Source organism: Monodon monoceros, unplaced genomic scaffold, assembly GCF_005190385.1.
Source record: "Monodon monoceros isolate NGI ecotype Baffin Bay Population unplaced genomic scaffold, NGI_Narwhal_1 Super_Scaffold_11, whole genome shotgun sequence".
NCBI lineage: Eukaryota > Metazoa > Chordata > Mammalia > Artiodactyla > Monodontidae > Monodon > Monodon monoceros.
The window spans coordinates 77,137,787-77,159,533 of record NW_021703767.1 but is presented as its reverse complement, the minus strand read 5'-3'; the positions used below and the strand labels follow the sequence as shown (position 1 = coordinate 77,159,533).

The 21,747-nt window shown below is 37.5% G+C and overlaps 1 protein-coding gene across 1 annotated transcript in view; it reads left to right on the top strand.

Annotated features, from left to right (window-relative positions):
• The window catches only part of IL1RAP (interleukin 1 receptor accessory protein), a 124,208-nt gene that overhangs the window by 37,674 nt on the left and 64,787 nt on the right, over window positions 1–21,747 (top strand). The window contains exon 2 of the mRNA XM_029215330.1: window positions 7,118–7,182. Within this exon, the coding sequence (XP_029071163.1) occupies window positions 7,119–7,182 (64 nt within the window). The 5' untranslated portion in view covers window position 7,118. The remainder of the gene's footprint in view (window positions 1–7,117; window positions 7,183–21,747) is intronic.

The following is a 21,747-nucleotide window of genomic DNA, read 5'->3' as shown; positions in this document are numbered from 1 at the left end:
ACATCCATTTATTACATCAGAGTTTCTGTGAATCACATGTCCAGGTACAGTGTAGTTTAGCTGGTTCTCTGCTTAGGGCCTTACAAGGCTAAAGTCAAAGTGATCAAATTGTCAGCAAGGTTGTGTTCCTTTCTGGAGGCTCTGGGGAAGAACACACTTCCAAAGCTGTGGACAGAATTTATGCCCTGTGGCTATAGGCCTGAGGTTCCTGTTTCCTTACTGGTTGTTCGTTGGAGAATTCTCTCAGTTCTCTAAGGTCACCGACATTCCATCATATGTTGTACATTTATCTTTTAACATCAAAATATGTTGCTACATTTATCTTTTAACATCAAAAGCCTATAGCTTCCCATTTCTTTGGCTCATCCTTCTGCTGCATCTCTCTGACTTTAGCCAGAGAAAGTTCTCTGCTTTTAAAGGCTCATAGTGGTTAAATTAAGCCCATGTGAATAATCCAGTATAATCTCCCTATTTTAAGGTCCATAACCTTAATTAAAGTTATTTTGCCAAGTAAGGTAACATAACAGTTTCCAGGGATTAGGACATGGTTAGCATTGGGAGCCATCCTGCCAACCACATATTTCCATTTATTTAGGTTCTTTCATTTCTTTATCAACGTTTTGTAAATTTCAACCGATTTTGCACGTGTTTGGTTAGGCTTTTTAGCTAAGCATTTTATATTTTCTTTGAGTTATTGTAACCAGTATTTTTTTTTTTTTTTTTTTTTGCTGTACGCGGGCCTCTTACTGCTGTGGCCTCTCCCGTTGGGTAGCACAGGCTCCAGACGCGCAGGCTCAGCGGCCATGGCTCACGGGCCCAGCCGCTCCACGGCATGTGGGATCCTCCCGGACAGGGGCACGAACCCGTGTCCCCTGCATCGGCAGGCAGACTCTCAACCACTGCGCCACCAGGGAAGCCTTGTAACCAGTATTTTTAAAAGAAGATTCTTTCCAATTGCTCATTGCTAGTCTATAGTAATATGTTTAATTTTTGTGTGTTGACTACACATGATGTGACTTTACTAAACATACTTATTTAGTTCCATTTTTTAATAGATTTCTTAGGATTTTCTATGTTGAAAATCATGTCATCTGTGAATAGCCTTATTGCACTGGGTAAGACTTCTAGAATCATGTTGAATAGTCCTGAGAATGGACTTCCTTGCCTTGCTCCTCATGTTAGTGGAAAAACATTCAGTCTTTCAATATTAGATGTAATGTTAGCTGTAGGGTTTTGTTTTTGTTTTTGTTTTGTGGTACGCGGGCCTCTCACTGTTGTGGCCTCTCCCGTTGCGGAGCACAGGCTCCGGACGCGCAGGCTCAGCGGCCATGGCTCACGGGCCCAGCCGCTTCGCGGCATGTGGGATCCTCCCGGACGGGGGCACGAACCCATGTCCCCTGCATCGGCAGGCGGACTCTCAACCACTGCGCCACCAGGGAAGCCCAGCTGTAGGTTTTTTGTAGATGTTTTTTATCTATTTGAGGAAGTTCCCTTCTATTCTTAGTTTGCTGAGAGTTTTTATCGTGAATGGATATTGAATTTTGTCAGATATTGTTCCTGCATCAATTGATACGATCATGGGGTTTTTCTTCTTCAGACTTTAAAAATACTGAAACCAACCTTGAATTCCTGGGAGAAACTCTGCTTGGTTGTGGGATATCTGTCAATTTGTTTTCTTGTGCTGTCTGTGGTAGGTTTTGTAATCAGAGCAATATTGATCTCATTACGTAAATTGAGAACCATTATGTCCTCTTTTATTTTCTGGAAGAAATTATGTAGAAGTGACATTATTAATCCTTAAAATGTTTGGTAGAATTCACCAGTGAAACCATCTGGAGCTTAGATATTTACTTTTTAGAAGGTTTCTACCTGCAAATACAATTTCTTCTAATAATATAGGGCCATTTAGATTGTCCATTTAATTTTGGGTGAATTTTGGTAATTTGTGGTTTTTAAGATGTTGGTCCATTTCATCTAAATTGTGGAATTTATGTGCCTAGAATTTTTAGTATTGCCTTATGACAGTTATAATGCCTGTGTAGTGAAGTACCCTCTTTTATTACTGATACTAGTGATATGTGTTATTCTTTCCTTGTTGGTTCTCCTGGTTAAAGGTTTAGCAATTTTATTGTTCTTTTCAAAGAACCAACTTCTGGTTTTATTATTTTTTTCTATGCTTATATTATTTCTGATTTTAAAATCTTTGATCTCTACTCTTCATTATTTCCCTCATTTTGCTTGCTTGATTTAATTTTCTCCTCTTTTTGTAGGTTCTTAAGGTGAAAGATTAGATGATTTTCTTGAGATCTTTCTTCTTTTTATATTGTGAGCTTTTAATACAACAAATTTTTCTCTAAGCACTGCTTTAATTGCATCCCATGCATTTTGGTATGTTGGATTTTCCATTTTGTTCAATACAAAATGTTATCTAATCTCCCTTGAGATTATGTCTTTGTCTCATGGATTATTTAGAAGTATATCCCTTAATTTCTAAGTGTTTGGAGAATTTTCCTGTTATTTATTTATTTATGTATATTTATAGTTTAATTCTATGCTCAGAGAATGTACTTTGAATTCTTTAACATTTGTTAAGGTTTTATCTATGGTGCAAAATATTGTGGTGAATGCTTATGTATACTTGAAAAGAATGTGCTAATTTTTCCTTTTTAGAATCCTCAAAAAGTTGCTCCATGCACTCTGCCCAGGTTTATAGTTACATTCATTAAGACAAAGTGCCGTATGCTTACTTCATTTTACCCAGATTCAGAGCATTCTGTGTCACTTTGCTGAAACTTTGGTTTATTAATAAATATTAGATTCTGAAATATTCTGCACAAGAATCCTTTTATGGTTCAAAAGCTATAAATTAGTTAAAAGATTGATGAAGGAAATAACTCTGATTTATTCTATCTCTTTTTCTGTAAAATGGAGTAATTAATAACTTCTCCTGTGTCCTTCAAAAGCTTGTTTGTCATACCTTAGGTCGGCATAGAAGCAAGAACCACTCAAACTTTATCAGAAAGTTAGAGAAAGGTAAAGGAAAGACCTAGATGGAATTAGGACTCAAGGAAGTAATTTGGCTGCAGGGCCAATTTGGGAATGACCATTTAGGGTTTGTGCCTTGGTGTTTATGTCCAGGTATTCAGTGAGCAGGTAAAAGCAAAGGGTATCTGTCAACCAAGAATGAAGCAGATAAAGCTTCATGGTTGTAGGAGGTTAATCCAGCTTGGAGTAGGACCTTATAGGGAAAAAAATGCAGGCTCTTGGAACAGAGTGCTGATAAGCACCAGGTTGAAGGGCCAAGCTCCAACCAGGTTGCTGGGATTCAAAGAGTGCCTATGATCTGATTGTGGAGCTGCATGTGGAATTAGGAAACTGATGGATGAATCCAGTCTTGTGGCCTTGTGAATGCTGTTGTACAGAAGGAAGGCTGAGCAAATGGTGATTCAGAGGTAATACTAGCCTTGGGGTAGCAAACCTAGTTTCAACCTGTTATCTCCTGGCTCAGTGAGAAAATCTAGTGGTCAGGGCTGACCCAGGGGTAAGGAAATCTTGAAGCTTAATAACCCTAGAGAATGCAGACACTAGAAATATTGATTTGCTAGGATAGATGTTAAAGTATATGATAACAATCATTATTAACATCATGGTTTTTTTTTAAAGGTTTTTTTCATGTGGACCATTTTTAAAGTCTTTATTGAATTTATTAAATTATTGCTTCTCTTTTATGTTTTTTGGTTTTTTGGCCGCAAGGCATGTGGGATCTTAGATCCTTGACCAGGGATCGAACCCACACCCCCTGCATTGGAAGGCAAAGTCTTAACCACTGGACCGCCAGGGAAGTCCCAACATTATGTTGATTGCATAGAACTAATTATGTATTTGAAATTTCTTGCTAGATGGTACAGACATTATACTAGGAAACAACGGCATTAAATATGAGAGAAGTACTAATGTCTAAGGGGAAGTGCAAAAATGATCATATAGTAAATAAAATGGATAATGCAGGGAAGGCTGACTTGGGAATTTATTATGTGTAGGGTCCAATCATCTGAAGCAAGGGCAGGGGCTGTTAAACCCCATCACAATAATCTAAAACTAGGTAGTACTTCAGACCATGAGAAACCATGCATTATTAGACAGATTCCCTTGCTTTTCTGACAGTTTCTTCATGTCTGAAAATACCCAGCACCCCATCCCCACAAGAAATAAGAATCAAAAGTGTATTACTGGACTTCCCTGGTGGTCCAGTGGTTAAGATTCCGTGCTTCCACTGCAGGGGGTACGATGGCTTCTATCCCTGGTCGGGGAAGTTCTGCGTGCTTTGCCGTGCAGCCAAAAAAAGAAAAAAAAAAGGTTAAATGAATCAGTCTTCCCAGAGAGGTTTCAGACCAGACACTAACATTGATACCTTCAGTCTGTCAAAACCAGCCTGCACAATCACATTTTCTTTTCAGTCTGCTTTATTCTAATTCATCACAGGGCAGGACTGACCCTGGATTTGTGTTTGCACACAAGTTAGATCAGCTTTATCTTGGCGACCTGACTCCTTGCTGCCTCAAGAATAGTCCAGTTACTCATGGAATTATCAATTAAGACTCTCAATCACATTAATTAGAATGTCTTCTAAGTGTTGCCATAGGAACTCAGAAGCTTATAAACAGGCAAATTGGGAAAATCTAGAGGTGTGAGTCTTTTTTTTAATAGCCAAAAGCAATTTGGAAGGCTGGAGTGCTTTAGCATAGCTGAGTACTGGAACTGAGATTACCCTGCCCTGAATCGGCAGTTAAATGTCCGGTTGCTCTCTGTTGACAAGGATTATACAGAATGATTAATTACTTTTATTAATGACTTGGATGAGGACATAGGTGGAATGTCGATCAAGTTCTTAGATGACACAAAACTATGAGGGTAACAATTATTGTGATGACTCAGGAGCCACAGTGATTATAAGACAGAATTTAGTGGCCATCCATCCAATATGTGCCCGGAAGAATGCTCTCCATAAGGCATAATTTGAAGATCATATCATTCCTCTAATCAGAAACTTTCAGTGATTCCCTATTTTCTGTTTAAATGAAATCCTAAGTTCTTAGGCTACTGTTCAAGGCCTTGCAATATTCTGATCCTAAAACCCCCTGCTTTCCAACAAAATCTTCTATAGTTCTTTTTCTAATACCCTGTGCTTGAGTCAAGCTGAATTATTTATAGACTATTTCCTATTTATGTTCCATGCTTTCCTCTTTGAGCATTATTCTCCACTGAGTTTCTTTTCCCCACATTTTTCTTCTGCCTCAATTCTAAATTTCCCAACCAGTTCTTGCTCAGTTCAAAGCTACCTCTTGGGTTTAGTCTTCTTTGACTGCCTTAGCTGGAGTAATCTCTTTCTTTGGCTAATCTTCAATAGCGCTTATTGGCCCCTCTCTGACTATTTTTACCACATTACTTTGTGTTGCAGTTATTTCTTGTACACATTTTAAGTCCCTGCTAGAGTCTGCTTAGTGCTAGAACTTCCAATAAATCTTTGAATATCCTAGAGTGCCTCTGCGTGTGTATTATTCAAAGTTGCTGTTGCTGCAGTGGTTTGCATGTGGTTTATCTCCTCTACTGGGGATAACAGCCCTGCATCTTGCTTGCCAGTGACCCCTGTGATTATATCATAGTGACTTGTGAACAGAAAGTGTTCAATACATGTTTTATTGAATTAATGAATGACTAATGGAGAGAACTCCCTAGGTTAATGGTATAAGAACTGGAAGGGAATGGTAGCGTTAAGAAAGAGACATTTAATTTCTGAGATAAAATAGTTGTTTAAGATATAACATACTCTCCTGTGATTTGTGTACAATCATGCTAAAGAAGAAGAACAGTAGAGATTTTTGGTGATGTGTGGTCAAGAGAGGTGACAGATGTTGGAAACTTGCATTGTCCTTTAAAGTGACCACACACTCTGGATTGCTTGGACAGTATCGTTTTGGACCGTACCTTTTGGTACTGTCCAAAAGGTACCTTTTGTTTCAGTGTAGTGCTCCTCAAAATGTCCCATTTCAACTGCTGTTAATGTTACCCTACTTATTAAATATGTCTTTGACCTTTTTAGACTACTGGGTTCCTGTGGTTGTGAAACTTGTGACATAGGCTAATGTTTAGGATAACAGACTTGTAGTTTTCCAGGTGTGGATATAAATCTCATCTCTGTCACCTACTATAAATATGGTCTGGACAAGTTACCAAGACCAATGTAAGCACCCAGTATGGCTGTTGTGTTCAAAACAGAGAGTGGAAGTCTTAAGTATGGAATTTATCAGTAATATTCAGGTTTCAGTATTTATAACCCCACAGCAGTTTTATCAGGGGCCAGATATGTCTAGAGTAGTAGGGAAAGAAATATTTCACAGAGTTGTTAAATCTCCAGCCCTTCTGCATTAAAGATCACACAACCAAATATAAGGGCATCGTTCTTTCTAGTTGGCTGTTTCAGCTGGTTATCAACAGAAAGGCTAAAGATCACAGAAATTGGAATTCAGCCTCATCATTCGTCCCTGCGAATGAGAAGATAAGAGCAGGCACAGCAGGGCATGAGGATTATACATTTCCCCTTACTATAAATTCAGAGTATGGTGGACTGCAAACCAAGTCTGAATCCAGTATTTGTAGACTTTCTATTCATCACTAAGAAGGAAAACTGTCTGGATTATAAAATATTTCCAATTGGGAATAAACAAGAGAATATGATGAAGGGTAATGAGAACAAACTCATCTACCAGAAATTCAACTCTGATAAAAAAAATCCAAAAAAATATTTTTTTAGTAGGCAGTTAGAGTTCAGTGATTAAGAGGCCGTTCTAGAGCCAGGCTACTGGAATTTGATCATTACTCTACCACTTTCTAGCTACAGCTTCTTGGGTATGTTATTTACACGTGTCTCAGTTTTCTTATCTGCAATATGGGGATGAAAAAAGCCTATCTTACTGGTTGGTTCTGACAATTAAGTGTGTTAATATTGTAAAATTCTTAGAACAGTTCCTAGTCAATAGTCAGCATGCATATGTACGAATATTATTTAAGCACTTGAGAGTAATAAGTACTCTCCTTACCTTTGTATTTATATTGACAGGATGGGACTTCTGTGGTGTGTAATGAGTCTCTACTTCTATGGGATCCTGCAAAGTGATGCCTCAGGTAAGTGAATGTCTTTTGACAATCTATTAAACTGCAACTCACACATAGGGTAATGTCTCAAGTCTTTCTGAAAATGAGTTAAGAGAACATAACGTTGTTTATTTCCACTGACTTCTTTGGTAACATGGAATCTTATATTTGACAGAATTATAGAATTTTGGTGCCAGGAGGAACCACTGATATCTTTCGTCGTCATGGGACAAAGTGCACTGGGCGGAGTGCACTTTCTAATTATAGGAATTTTCCATCACCTTCACATCCAAGCCAACTAGAATCCTATTTCTTCCCCTTACCTCAGGTCCTATGGGAAAAGAAATGACAGTGATGGTAGTATGACTCTGTTTTCCAAACTTGAGCCAGTGGTGGAGAAAGCCTCAGTGGTACCAGTCCACTGATACCTTATAGAAACAAGTAGATAAAGATGGGTTTTTGTCTACTGCTTCCATATATGAAAGAAATAACCGGTCATTAGGCTCATTCTTTCTTTGGATGTTGCTTCATAAGCATAAGAAGAGTCAGCCAAAATCTTTACTGAGTTTAAATAACCAAACTCAGTTATCATGGACTTGGATCATATGACCTCAGAGTTACAGGGGACTTGAAAGTCTGTCCTTGCAGGTCTCGTCTCATCTTCAGAGGTACTGCTCAGAACCATTCTATGGTACCTCTAACTAGTGATCATCGAATTTTAACCCATTATGTCTTTGGACTGATCAAATTCTTAGAAATTTTTTAGTACATATAACTGTAATTTGTCTCATCATACCCATATATTTCTTTGGTTCAACTACTGGATTTAAATAGAAAATACCTAATCCCATGATTCTCTAATTTTAATTCAGGGAACGAAGGTATCTTCATTTAAATAAAAGCTTGCCATGTATAATTTCCCTGAAGACCATGGACCATACTTTGAATATCATTGCTTTATTTCCTCTTCTATGTGACAGGCTGTCAGAGATGTTAAAACAGTGGTCATAAAACCATGACCATGTTGTCCAATACATGCCTTCAACTGTTCTTCACATGGCATGGATTTGAGCCCTCCTACCATCCTGAAGATCTTTTCTGGGTGTGTTTCAGTTTTGCTACACCACTTAAGGCATTTTATTGGAAACCAGTAATAGCACTAAAGGAGGGGTATAATTAGGACAGAGTACAGCTCAAAGCCAAGAGAAGGAGCGATAACTTCTAACCTTGTAGGCCCTTGGAGGCTTCACAGAGGAAAGGATATATTATAAGCAGAGCTGATATTCAGCTGGGATGCGCTAGTGTACAACTCTACTGGCTGTTTAGACCAGCATCTGTCCTGTTTGAGTGAGTGTCCCATTTGACTGGCCGGTGTCCTGATGTCCTGATTTTTAAATATGCTGAATATGATGCCTGATTGTTGTTTGTTCTTATTTGATTTAGTTCTATCCTTCACTGGTATCTTCTTACAGAGGCCTTCCTTAACCATCTTAACTAAAATAGCCCGGCCAATCACTCTCTATTCCTCTATCCTGCTTTAGTTGTCTTCATAACACTCATTATTTCTTGATGCTATATTAACTCTTTCTTTTTTCTCCTCCTCCTTTTCTTCCTTCCCTTCCACCTTCTTCCTTTTCTTTTTCCTCCCCAACCCCATCCTCCTCTCCTTTCTTTCTTTCTCTTTCCCTCCTTTTCCTCCATCCCTCCCTATTTCTCTGTTTTTAAGCTCCCTAAGGACAGGGACTTGTCCATTTTGTTTGTTACCCAAACACTTGGAGTAAAGATTGACATATAGACACAGAGTAGGAACTCAACTTTTATATTTATACATATATATACATATATCTACAAACACATATATGTAAAATGGATGAAAAAAGTGTCCCTTCACATCCTTTTTTGCCCAAATTGGTTAATTTTATAATGGAACTTGTTTGGATTCATGCCAGCAATTCATCAATGTGGTTTTATGTTCCCACCTTGAAGGAAAAGGGGGAGATGACCTTGTTACTCTTGTTAGAGATCAATGAAGTTTCAGAAGTTAGTGGTTGGTTAGTGCTGGTGCCTCCCTACTGGTCCTGGCCACGTTGTTTTCTGAATGACCTTTACTGTAATCCATCCAACGGGCCCCCACCCCACCCCCTCAAATGTTGTTGGAAAATGAGCTTTCTACCCAGGAACTGACTCATAATTCTGCCAGGGAAGCTGATTTCTTGAATAAGATAAGTTCTCATACCAGCCCCATTGAGTCACCATGGGAGCAGGAAACATGTTGTAATGCCCTCAGCCCATCTGGCCCATGTTTATTTGCCTTCCTTATGAAAAGGTATATTGTGTCTGTGTCAGTGATGTACTTCCTAGTTGGAGGGAGAGGAACAAAAAGGAAGTGTTGTTGACAAAAATAAAAGGGGCAACTGGCTCTGGGCTATGAGAGGAAAAAGGGATCAATGCACATACTGGGGGATCAACCAACCTCTCGTGCATCATGCATCTTACAACGAGGTAGATGACAGTAGACTGGTTGGTCTTTCATGAGGCTCTTTTTGTGCTTTAGGTACCCATGTTAATGGAACCACAAGATTGATGTGAGGGACAAAGGAGAAATAGCTTTAAAACCTTAAAGCTCTGTACACACATATGATATTAGTAAGAGTTTTGTCTTGTTGCTCTGGACCCCTCCATGTGGACCCTTCTCTTAAGGAAAGCCCACAGTTTTAAAAAAGAATCATAACAACATAAGAGCTTTATTTCTATGTGGTGCATTCAAGTGCAGTGAACTGGGCTTCAAGGCACACAATTCTGACTAGAGAACATAGTCTTTCTATAGCAGTACAGTGATTTCCATCTTCACTCAGGAACGTGGCAGCAACATTTCATCTCCAGTGGTGATAAAAGCAGATAATCAAAAACCAACATTTACTTTCTTTTAAGGAATTAAAGCTTGGATAATTATAATAGTGATAATATAATTATAATGTGGTATAGTGGTGATAATAAAGCTTCCTTTGCTGAAATAAAATTCTCTTTGAATTTTACATGTTCTGTGTCATTTAGTTCTCACACCCAAAACAGAGCAGTCAGGATATTTCTTATTTGGATAAGAAAATTAGTATCAAAGTGGCTAAGTGAGCTACCCAAAGTTAAACAGCTAATACTTAACACATCTGTGACTTCAACTAGTTCCTCAGTTCCCAAGATGCACGTTACTTTTACTAAATGCATTCCCCTTGTACTCTACTGGCAGATAAATAATTCAGAAAAAAATATTAAGATCCAAGGGGTCACGGGTTTTGCTAACTGTTAAAGAACCACTCAGTAATGTATTTCTGTGTTTTCTAGATAAGAAGTATCTTTACTCGCCCTGCCCCCTCACTTAAGGGGCACCCCCCCCCCATTGCAGTGATTTTCCCCCAGGAAGCAAATCACTGTAGTGTAAGCTCAAAAGTCAATATTCCTGTTTTTGCTTATTATAGAATTAAACATTTCTAATACTAAACTCAAAGAAGTGCTCCTTGGCAAGAATCCCAAAAGCAAACTTTGACTTGTCACACATTTCTCTTTTGGTGTGTTTCATTGGCAACATGTTAAAAAGTTGAATTGTTTAAGCTGCCTTTAGAGTAGAAATAAACATTTGGAACTTGTGATTCCAAGTTGGGGAGGTAGTTAGAATGGCACCACATATAATATGGTGAATTTAAAAAATACTGCCATATCAAAATTATTTGCTACACAGTCCACATAAAAAATGATAGCAATGAATTTTCTTTCCCAAAGGCATGCGCGCACACACATACACACACACACACACACACACACACACACACAGAGATCTTTGAATGCAGCTTTTTATTTCAAAGTCAACAAACAGTTGACTGTGTGCCAGGTGCAGGGCTAGATTTCACTCACATTATCATTAACTTCACAGAAAACACTGTGATGCGGATGGGGTGTAGGTATTATACCCGTCTTATAGTTTAGGAAATGTAAAGCCAGGGAGTGGTCTCAGTTAACAGTACTCATGATAAGGTTTCAAAGGCTGCCTTCCCTCCAAAAGCAGAGCTCTTTCTTTTATACAGCATTACCTACCCTTAGGGCTTTCTTCTACTAACGGAGGTAAGATCCCCTTATTTCTTTATCATTATTTTTAAGAAATTTGCAGAGGGTGGAAATAATCGTGTGGCTTATTGAGAGTGAATTACACTATGTAAAATAAATGAAAACATTGTGGCTTACCAGGAATCAAGAGACACTGGTTCAAGTTCTGACTGTTTCACTTCTTGAGCTGTTTAATGACATTAAAGTCATTTAATCATTCTGTTTCACTGTGTCCCTGCATATAAACCAAAACAACCAACCAACTAACAACAGCAAAATAACCATCCAACCAGCTAAACCAACAACAGCAAAACCTCAACCAATTCTTCCTTCTTGCTTTTTTATTAAAGAGCATTATGGGTTGTCTTATACACCATGGACATACTCAGGGTACACTCTTCCTATTATTTAATTATTTCTAATGACAAGTGTTTATCTTACAATGATTTCACTTTATTCTAAAGGTCATGTGTTTGACCATTTCATACTGTAGAAACCAGGGTGAATAAAGGAAGATTCTTATTGTAAGTATCTTACAGTAAAATTTGAGAGAAAGAAGAGAAAATAAATACCAAACAAAATTGCATAAGACGGCAGAGAAAGTTATGAGTCTTGTAGGGTGGTACTGAGGACAACTTCTTAATCAAACAACGACTGCTCTTTTCTAGGAGAAAATATATCTCTTATTTGGGAACAGAATAGTTCAGTTCAGCTGAATTCAGGGTTAGGGTGAAGGCGTTTAGAAGCCAACCTGGAAGGGTAAGTTAGGAACAGACTGTGGAGGACAGGAATCCTTGCAGTTGAAGGGAATATTTGTGTTTAATGTATTTTAGACATAGTTGGCCAGCTCTTTTTTTTTTTTTTTTCGGCCTTTCTTCTACAAGGATCTATAATATTTTAATGCTGTGAAATGGTTCTTTCAGCTTTTGGTAAAGATTCAATTTGTTGCCAGCACCAGTGGCCTCATGTTATTTGAATATGCTCTTTGAAAAACTCCATACTTGGATCTACTTGTGACATTCAGTCCTGTCTCTGTTGCTCATGGCTGGTCATCCTGAGCACACTTCCTTTCTATGCAATTTAGTCCAAACATTTGAAGAATGTGTGAAGAATATAGTTTCATTTTATTCTTAGACCTAAAGGTCATTGGAATTATAACATTCACCCTGATGTCCTATAAATGTTTCTATGTTTCTTCTTCGGAGCAGGTATCTTCACTTTTTTTTTTTTTTTTTTTTGAGCTGCATTGAAAGACACTGATGTTTATTTTTAAGTTACTTGTACTTCCCAAGGGTGGGTATTGCAAAGAGATTTGAGTACCACAATTTATTGGCCTGATGCTAGCTTTGCAGTTATAAATTCTCTAGAGAGGCTTCTTGTATCACAGCGATAATTCTATGTTTAGAAAAATGACCTGATTCTTCCATAACATGTGTGAGTTAAGAGAAGCCGCTATCTTTGCAGGGAATACATGGGTGTATATGGTTATAAGTGACAATATCTGGCTTATAAGACAGTCTTCTGCACTTTGAATCGCCTTTGTTTCTGCGTTCCCCCCTCCCCAATATTTGTTTCTGCCATATTGAGATGAGCTTTATAGAACCAGATGACCATCTGATTATCAGTGACTCACTCCTGGGCTAGTTCTCACTCCTTTTATTTCACTACTTTAAAAATTCCTTTTCTATTTAGTTGATGAACTTCTTTAAAAAATAAAATATATATCTACCCTTGAGATAACAACACAATAATGACTTTATTCTAAAATCCACTCAGTGCTGCAATCACTCATTTATTTTTGAGGGACAGAGAAAATGGGTACATTTTACAAATAATATGAGAACCTCAGTCAATAACTTCAAGTACCTGCCATCCAAACCTATAAAAGCAATATACAGAATTGCCTTCCTTTGTCTTTCTCAGTTTTAGAGGCAGTAGGAATAATGAAAATACAAGGTGACTGAGAAAATAAGAGAAAAGAGACAAAGTAATCACACACTTGATAATCTAGACTTGGCTGAGTTCTGTTGTTTTCATGAATTTCATTTCTCCTTCTGCCACCAGAATCAAAACTCTTGGTAAAGCTGTACATTATTGGGAAATAAATACCACTTTCCTACGGTGTTTGTCAGTAGTGTCTGGAATAATAGTTTAAGGCTCTTTGCCCATCATCTCATTGTTTTGTTTTGTTTACTTCCGAGATACTTTCACATTTTTTGAAGTACTCCTTGAGGTATGCAGGAGTGTCCATTTTGATATATAAACCAAGGTACTGATGTTTGCATTTTTCCCATAACTTATATAACAGAACATTGTGGTCCTTTTAAAGTCTGGGCTTTCCATGCCAGCGAGAAGGACCAACCGAAGAGTATTTGCCAACTATGCTTCCTCCGTGGAACCTGTGTAGATATTCAAGGGGAAGGAAACCGAGACGCCATCCATCAGTTACTCGTAGCTTTTCTATATAATCGTAACTCTTTATTAATATAATACCGTGGATTTTATTTGATTCTTAATTGCTTGCATACAACTATAGTTGAAATATAGGACTCTATTATTGCTAAAGCAAACACAGATATACAAATTGTTTTTCCCAAGCAGATCTCAACCATTATCAGCCATTATTTAACATAGCTTTGTTTGCTCTTTTTTACTTTGGGAAGAAACCTTTAATCCTTCACCATGGACTTGTTTGCTGTTTAAACACATTACACCTAATAGCTTAAATTGATGCACCTGAGTTAATTCTGTCCTTCCCTAGATCCTCTGGGACTTCAGACTGCCCCAAAGGTCTCTTAATGAACTAATTTTTGCTTTTCAGATAGAAAGCATTACTTTTATCTTCATAGTTTTCTAATTTGCTTTGGACTCTTTGATCTATTTGGTCCCCTGAGGAAAACAGAATTTCTCTTATGCAAGACTTTTTCACATCCATGGCTTGCTTCTAAATGTCTTTTCAGCACTTTTAAATTGTCCACTCAAGGTAAAGGAAAATGAAGAGAAGGAGTGGGGGTGAGGAGAGAAGAAGAAAGAAAAAGGAGAGAGGAAGAAAGAGAAGAGATAGTGATAGAGATAGAGACAGGGTGAGAGAGAGGGAGATACAAAGAGAAAGATAGAGGAGATACAGAGAGAGTCTTTCCACAGAGGGACTTTGCTGCATTTGATGCAAACCCCGGAATATACTTTTTCAGATCATTAAAAAAAAAACTTTTTTAAGTACCACAGTTAAATACTCTCTTTTTTTAACTGAACTTTGCATTGGATGGTATCCTTTTAGAAGAGTTCGGTTTTGTTTTGTTTACCTTCCGACTCTTTCCTTTCTTCCTAGTATGTTAAAATGATGAGCTGAAATAGAAGCCTTAAGTATTATAGAAGTTTCCTTGTATCTAGTGTACCTCTAGCCAAGAGAGCCATCAGCATCTTCAGGATACTTGTATCATGAAGGAAGTATACAGCAGAGATGGTGGAGGCGTAGAGCTGTGCATGGCCTTCATGATACTGAAGGGAGAGGCGATGGCAGGCAAGAGTGCACCCTTATGCACTCTGCATACATAAGGTCTAGGGCAGAAGCAATATGCTGGTTGCAACTGACACTGAGCTGTAAAATGTCTTTCCTTTTAGCAATGTATTGCTGGAGGCTCAGTAGAAACCCAGCTCGTATTTAGGTCTAAGAGGAGGGTGTAGCTTTGTTTGGAGGATAATTGAAATAATGGAAAGTGTGAATATAGCAATTAATAAATGGAAGTGTTGGAGGAGTCCCTCCCACTACATACAATATTCTTCATGAGATGCTAAGCAGGATTTCAGGAAGAAAGTGAAGACAGGGTCTTTGTTCCTGGTTGCTTTATTAAAGCAAGCTCTTAGTTATCTCACCTTTATTACTCTAAATATCCTGTTATTAAAAAAATGTTCTTCCTCTTATCTACAATGCAGTGATAGTTGATGACTGCAAAATAGCCATGAAGCATTATACAATACTGAATTTTTTTAATGACTAAAGGAAGATCATGTTAAGCTAAGCATGGCTTTAAATATCTTTTATTCGAATTCTCTTTAAATTGGTAATAACTATATAGTGGAATGTGCGTGTGTGTGTGTGTGTGTGTAATAAAAAAAGAAGGAGGTGAATGAAATAGCATTAATTGAATCAGGGAGTAGTGTTTGTGTGCGTGTGTGTGTCTCTGTGTGTGTATTAATATAAAATATTGCATAAATTTCTGAAGAGCCTCATAAGATAGAAATAGATGTTTTCATCAGTCTTTACCAGTGAGGAACTCCACATTCAGAAAGGTGAATTAAAAAGCTAAATTAACAGCTTACTATAGCTATTATAAGTAGTAAAACTTGTCTACCTGATTGACTTTAAAATGCATGCTATTCGCTCAATACCACACTGCCACTGAATTCTTTATGATTAAAACTCTTCCTTTTCTAAATATGCCAACCAAAGCTATCAGTAATTGATGATACGGAGCACACACATTTGAAAGGAAACATTCAACGATTAAAAAAACAGAGAACATAGGATGTAATTTTTCATGTTGCAAATACTATTTCAAATTGATTTGTTCCAAGCTTCCTGAAACATATACAGTGTACTACAATTGTGTACATTAGATAATATACATTTTTCCAAGGTTATAAAAAATTTCTTAAGGGAAAGCAGTTCTTAACAAGATTGCAGATGGATGAAGGAACAGTGGTTCAGTGCAGATGCAGCGGGTTTGAGTGGAATGGGAAGCTGTTAACTTTAGTATGTGGCAAGTTTGCTTTGGCGTTATTCATTTGGCTTCCCCTGTGGCTAACTCAGAGATATTGACTGTAACTCCCTGTCTTCTCCTTCTTCTCCAACTACAGAGGTTCCGTCCCTCTTGCTAGGTGTCTAGGGACTTTGTAAATGATGTTTACCTGTGGCTCAGAAATTTTTTGGTACCCAACAGTGTATAGCTTTAGAAAATTATTTTCAGTCAAAAAATGCCAGGTTTTTGGGTTTTTTTGCTAGCCTTTGGTGGTGATTGGGTGTGAATTTTGAAATTTGATGGTGGATTTACTGCACGTTCCATTTTATTTCTGGTGGGGCTGGAATGTTTCATCTTTTTCAGAAACTATCGTTTCTGTGTGTGTGTGTGTGTGTGTGTGTGTGTGTGTGTGTTGGAGGACAGAGGGAACAAACATACCCACTGAACTGAGAAGGCATCTTGAGGCTGAAAACTGAGGCAGGCAGCTCCATATAATCAATGGATCCGTTTCTTATAAGTAACTTACAAGGTGGGATCAGGTTTGGGTGGACAAGTATTCAGAAGCATTCACAGCTGCTCTCTGCACCACCGAGGGGTTATAGTTAAACTAGGGTAAGGAGTTAGGTCATTGGAAACAGGACATGCATTCCTAAGTCAAAATTCATGAATGGGTAACTAGTCTTGTGGGTTCCATGAATACGTCAGCAAAGGTTTTCATCATTGTGTGGGGACTAACAGAGCATAGAGGCCACCTGATCCTAATAATTATGAAGCAATATCTATTAACTACAAAGCCTTTGACTACAGAGAAGTGACTCACTGTACAGTACAGTCCTGGGTAGGGTCAGCGAAGGACAGGAGAACCTGTAAGGGCCAGAATGGCGTCAGTTATGCTAACAGCCAAACACTGTGGCAATAAAACTGCTAGAATAACTGTTATCTGGATTCAGCAAGTGCGCAAAAGTTTGGACAGGGGGCATTATCCCTGATCCATACCCAGTGCAAACTCTCCAGAATCACAAACCTGAAAAAGTGTTCAGGTTTAATGCACAAGTCCTCTTTAATCCCAGGGAAATCTGTGTTTTCATAGGCTAGTTATCCATTTTAAAGCATGCAATACTTTTATCACAGAAGGATAAGTATTTCCCTCCTGTTTTGAAAATGTACCTTTGTGACGTAATAGAAACAGGTCAAACATCTACATGACGTCCATATCTAGGGTAGGTGGTCCTTCATGACTAGATGTGGAACCCAGCTCAGCAGATGTTTCCTGGGCATCTGTACCACAGGGGATGTAAAGAAGATTAAGACACTTTGCATTCATTCATTGTCTATCAGTATGTGATATACACTGTGCTTGCCTGTATTTATTGGTAAACAAGACAGAAATGGTATCTGCCATCATGGACCTTAGTCTTGGGGAGGCTGTAGGACAGAAGAAAATAAATAAATAAACACATTTTTAAAAAGTGAAGATTATCTATAGGGCATTATACTGATGGAAAATAATAGGACAATACTCCCATTGTTGGGTGGTTGAGAAAATCTATTTGAGAAGATGACATATTCTATTGAGAAGTGAAGGAAAGAAGGACCACCATGCAAAGCAGAGAGAAGGCAGTGGACGGCATGTGTGAAGGCCCTGAGCCATAAGGATCATGACACCAGTATCGCTGGAGCTTCAAGAACTGGGGGAAGCTTTCAAATATACAATTCAGTGTTATCAATTATAGTCCCCATGCTATACATTATATCCCCATGACTTACTTATTTTGTAACTGGAAGTTTGTACCTTTTGACTCCCTTCCCCATTTCACCCACCCCTCCATCTCCCACCTCTGGCAACCACCAATCTGTTCTCTGTATCTATAGACTCAGGTTTTTGTTTATTTTATTCTATTTTTCCACATATAAGTGAGATCATGTGATGTTTTTCTTTGTCTGACTTATTTCACTTAGCATAATGCCCTCAAGGTCCATCCATGTTGTCACAAATGGCAAGACTTCATTCTTTTTTCATGGGTGAATAATGCAATAATAATATTATATCTTTTTTATCCATTCATCCATTGAAATTGCTAAGTGAGTAAATCTTTTTTTTTTTAATATCTTTATTGGAGTATAATTGCTTTACAATGGTGTGTTAGTTTCTACCTTATTTTTATTTTTTTAACATCTTTATTGGAGTATAACTGCTTTACAATGGTGTGTTAGTTTCTGCTTCATTTTTATTTTTTATTATTTTTTTAAACATCTTTATTGGAGTATAATTGCTTTACAATGGTGTGTTAGTTTCTGCTGTATAACAAAGTGAATCGGCTATACGTATACATATATCCCCATATCCCCTCCCTCTTGCGTCTCCCTCCCACCCTCCCTATCCCACCCCTCTAGGTGGTCACAAAGCACCGAGCTGATCTCCCTGTGCTATGCGGCTGCTTCCCACTAGCTATCTGTTTTACATTTGGTAGTGCATATATGTCCATGTATAAATCTTGAAAGTCCTCATCATAAGAAAAAAAATTGTAACTATGTATGGTGACAGATGTTAACTAGACTTACAGTGGCAATCATTTCACAGTATACACAAATATCAAATCGTTATGCTGTATGCCTGAAACTAACATAATGTTATATGTCAATTATACCTCGATAAAAATATTTTTAAAATTCGCACACACACACAAAAAAAAAAGAAAAAAGAAAACTCTGGGGGAAGGGGCCTGAGATGAGGAGGAAGAGGTAGTCAGAGTCCAGGGCCTATTACGGGTGTTATTTCATTTACCTTCATGCCACAAAAGGTCACTGAAAGGACTTGAGCAGGTCCCTGACACTATCTAGTTATTGAATGTTCACGCTACCCACCATGTCGGAAATAGCTTGGAGAAGATTTCAGTTTCTCTCAGTATGGTGGACAAGGTCCCCTAAACAACCCTTTTCCTGTAAAGCAGCTAGAAATGCTGCATTTAAAAATAAGTGTCTTGCTGAGTTGGTAAGAAATTCTCGAAGGACAAAATTGAAGTGAAAACACGAATCCAGAAAGAAAGGAAGCCAGCTCTGCAGCTGGCAGTTACCCAAGGTAGCATCCAGAGTCGGTGGAAAAAGATGTATTTAAATGCTAGGACATTTGCGTAATTTCTATAAAAATAAAGTTAAATTCTTACCTTATTCCTTACCCCCAAACAAATCTCACTTGAATTAAATATTTAAATGTAAAAAAATAAATTAAAGCCTAAAAGTACTTGAAGAAAATATATGCAAGTGTTTTTATAATGTGGAGGTAGAGAAAGCCTTTCTAGATATATCATCAAGGGTAGGGGCCATTAACGAAAATTAGATATATTTGACTACATAAAGATTGACAAAATTAGTGGAGCATCAAAATATTATAAGTTAAAGAATGAATGAAAACTTGGGAAGATACAGGTATATGGCAAATGGTTAAGTCAGTACAACACAAGGAGCTCTTGCTCACAAAAGAAATCCTTCCAATGTAAAGTATACTCTTTGAAAAAAATGAGAAAAGATTTTTAACTAGAAGTTCAGGCAGTTCAAGAAGAGAAAAACAAATGGATCATACTAAAAAGAAGTCAAGTTCATGAGTAGGAAGATAGATGCAAATTAAAGCAACAATGAGATGTCATTTTTCACCCATTATATTAGCAACAATTAAGGAGAACAGTCCTACCTAGCATTAGGCAGGATGTGGTGATCTAATGACCAAGTGTGGTGTTCTCATACCATGTGGGTAAGAGTGTCCCTTGAATAGGCTTTGTGAAGGGCACTTTGACTGTTCGTTTCAAAGACACCAAAGTGCCTCCCATTGACCTTGTAATGAACGTTGCACACATATATCCTAAAGAAATAATCAGAGAAGTGCGTCAAGCTGTATTCACAACTTTTTTTCTCATACAGTTGTTCAAATAGGTAACATTGGGCAAAGCAACGTAAATATCCATTGATAGAGGATACCAAAAAAAAAAAAGGAGAATATTGTTGAGTCTTAAAAAATATATATTTATATTTGTTGATAAAGAAATGACTTTATGATAGATATTTCTGTTTAAAAACAGGTACCATACAGCAGTTTTTTAAAGTCTGAAACCTTTAAAAACAGTGGCAGTTGTTTGCTGAAGCTAGATTGCAGTGGTTTATGAGAGCCATTTGTTCAATTTTCAGGAATTATGTGAACCAGCTATTAAATCATTGCTAGTTTGAAACTGGCCTTGGTGAGAGTATTTACCCTATGGAAATTAATAAACAGATGCTGAAAATCAACCCCCGCCCTGCCCCAACCCTGGTTTACCACACACCACTGTGTGCATGTGTGTGTAATTACATACGTGCGCACATATAGAAAACCTTCCGTAGAATACACCCAAATCTTACCGGTGATTATCTTTAGAAAGTGGAATTATGTTTGAGTTTATTTCCGCCATTTAAAAATAATTTTGTATCATCTGAATATATTACGATCTAATTATATGTATAACTAGAAATATAGAGTAACAATTTTTGGAAGTAAGAAGGAATGAAGACCTGAACCTTTGGAGTGCTTGGGATGGTAAGCAAGGGGCAATTGTGAGATATTCTTGTTTAAACATTGGTTCTTTGTTTCTATATTTAAAATGATATGTTAATAACTTGCATAGAACAGAGATAATTTCAATATTCAGGAAATGCCCTTGGTAAACTATCAAGTTAGATGATCTGTGAGGGAAAAGTGATATTACTCTTGAATTTCCTGCATTATAAGTGTGGCTACTATTTGTGTATTAGTTAGATATGTAATGTCATAAGATGACAATTAGCCACCCCAATTTTTGGAAGCTGAAATCAGTGAGTTCTCGCTTCTCCACTTCAAAGTTTTCCAATACTGGATACTCAGCCCAAAAAGTAGTTATGTACCCTAATTCTTGCCTGTTGTATCTGCTCATTTAAACATTTCAATTGATTATAGGCAGTTTTCTTTTCCTTCTTTTTTTTTGTTTTAAAGACAATCAGTGCTACAAAGTATACTCAGCCAATTGCCAATATTTCAGTATCTGTAGACATGGTTATACATATGTTAAACAAATGAGTACTTCTTCCTTCACCTGTCAGCATTCCTTCATTTCTCTATGCAATAAACACACATACTATTGGGCTTATAGTATGTGCCAAATATAGTTCATATTATCATTATATCAACTAATCATTATAGTGATGAACAACATCATATAGTGTTTTATAGTTTAAAAATGCTTGCATTCTATGATCATCGGGAAAATGATAAATCATATCATTATTCTTGTTTTGCAGATAAGGAAACAGAGACTTGGAGAGACTAGGCGACTTAGCCATAGCCATAAAACAGTAAACAGAAGAACCAGAGAACCAGGACACAAACCGTTGTCTTGTACTCCCAACCTATTATTCTTTTTCCTGGTATACCCAGGGGATTCCAACCCTTTCACTACTAAGGACATTATTTATTTTATATTTTTTCTAAAGACTCCATGTGTCGAAAACAGTAGCAACCAGTCATGTTAGCAGTCATCACTACATCTGTGTTAAGAACATATTCATCACTCAAAATAGAAACTTTGTATCCATTAGCTGCCATTCCACATGACTTCTTTCCCCCTTCCCTCAATCCTAAACAACCACTAATCTACTTTCTTTCTCCATAGATTTGTCTATTCTGGACATTTCCTAGAAATGGAATCATATGTAGCTTTTTGTGACTGGCTTAGAATAATGTTTTCACTTAATGTTTTAA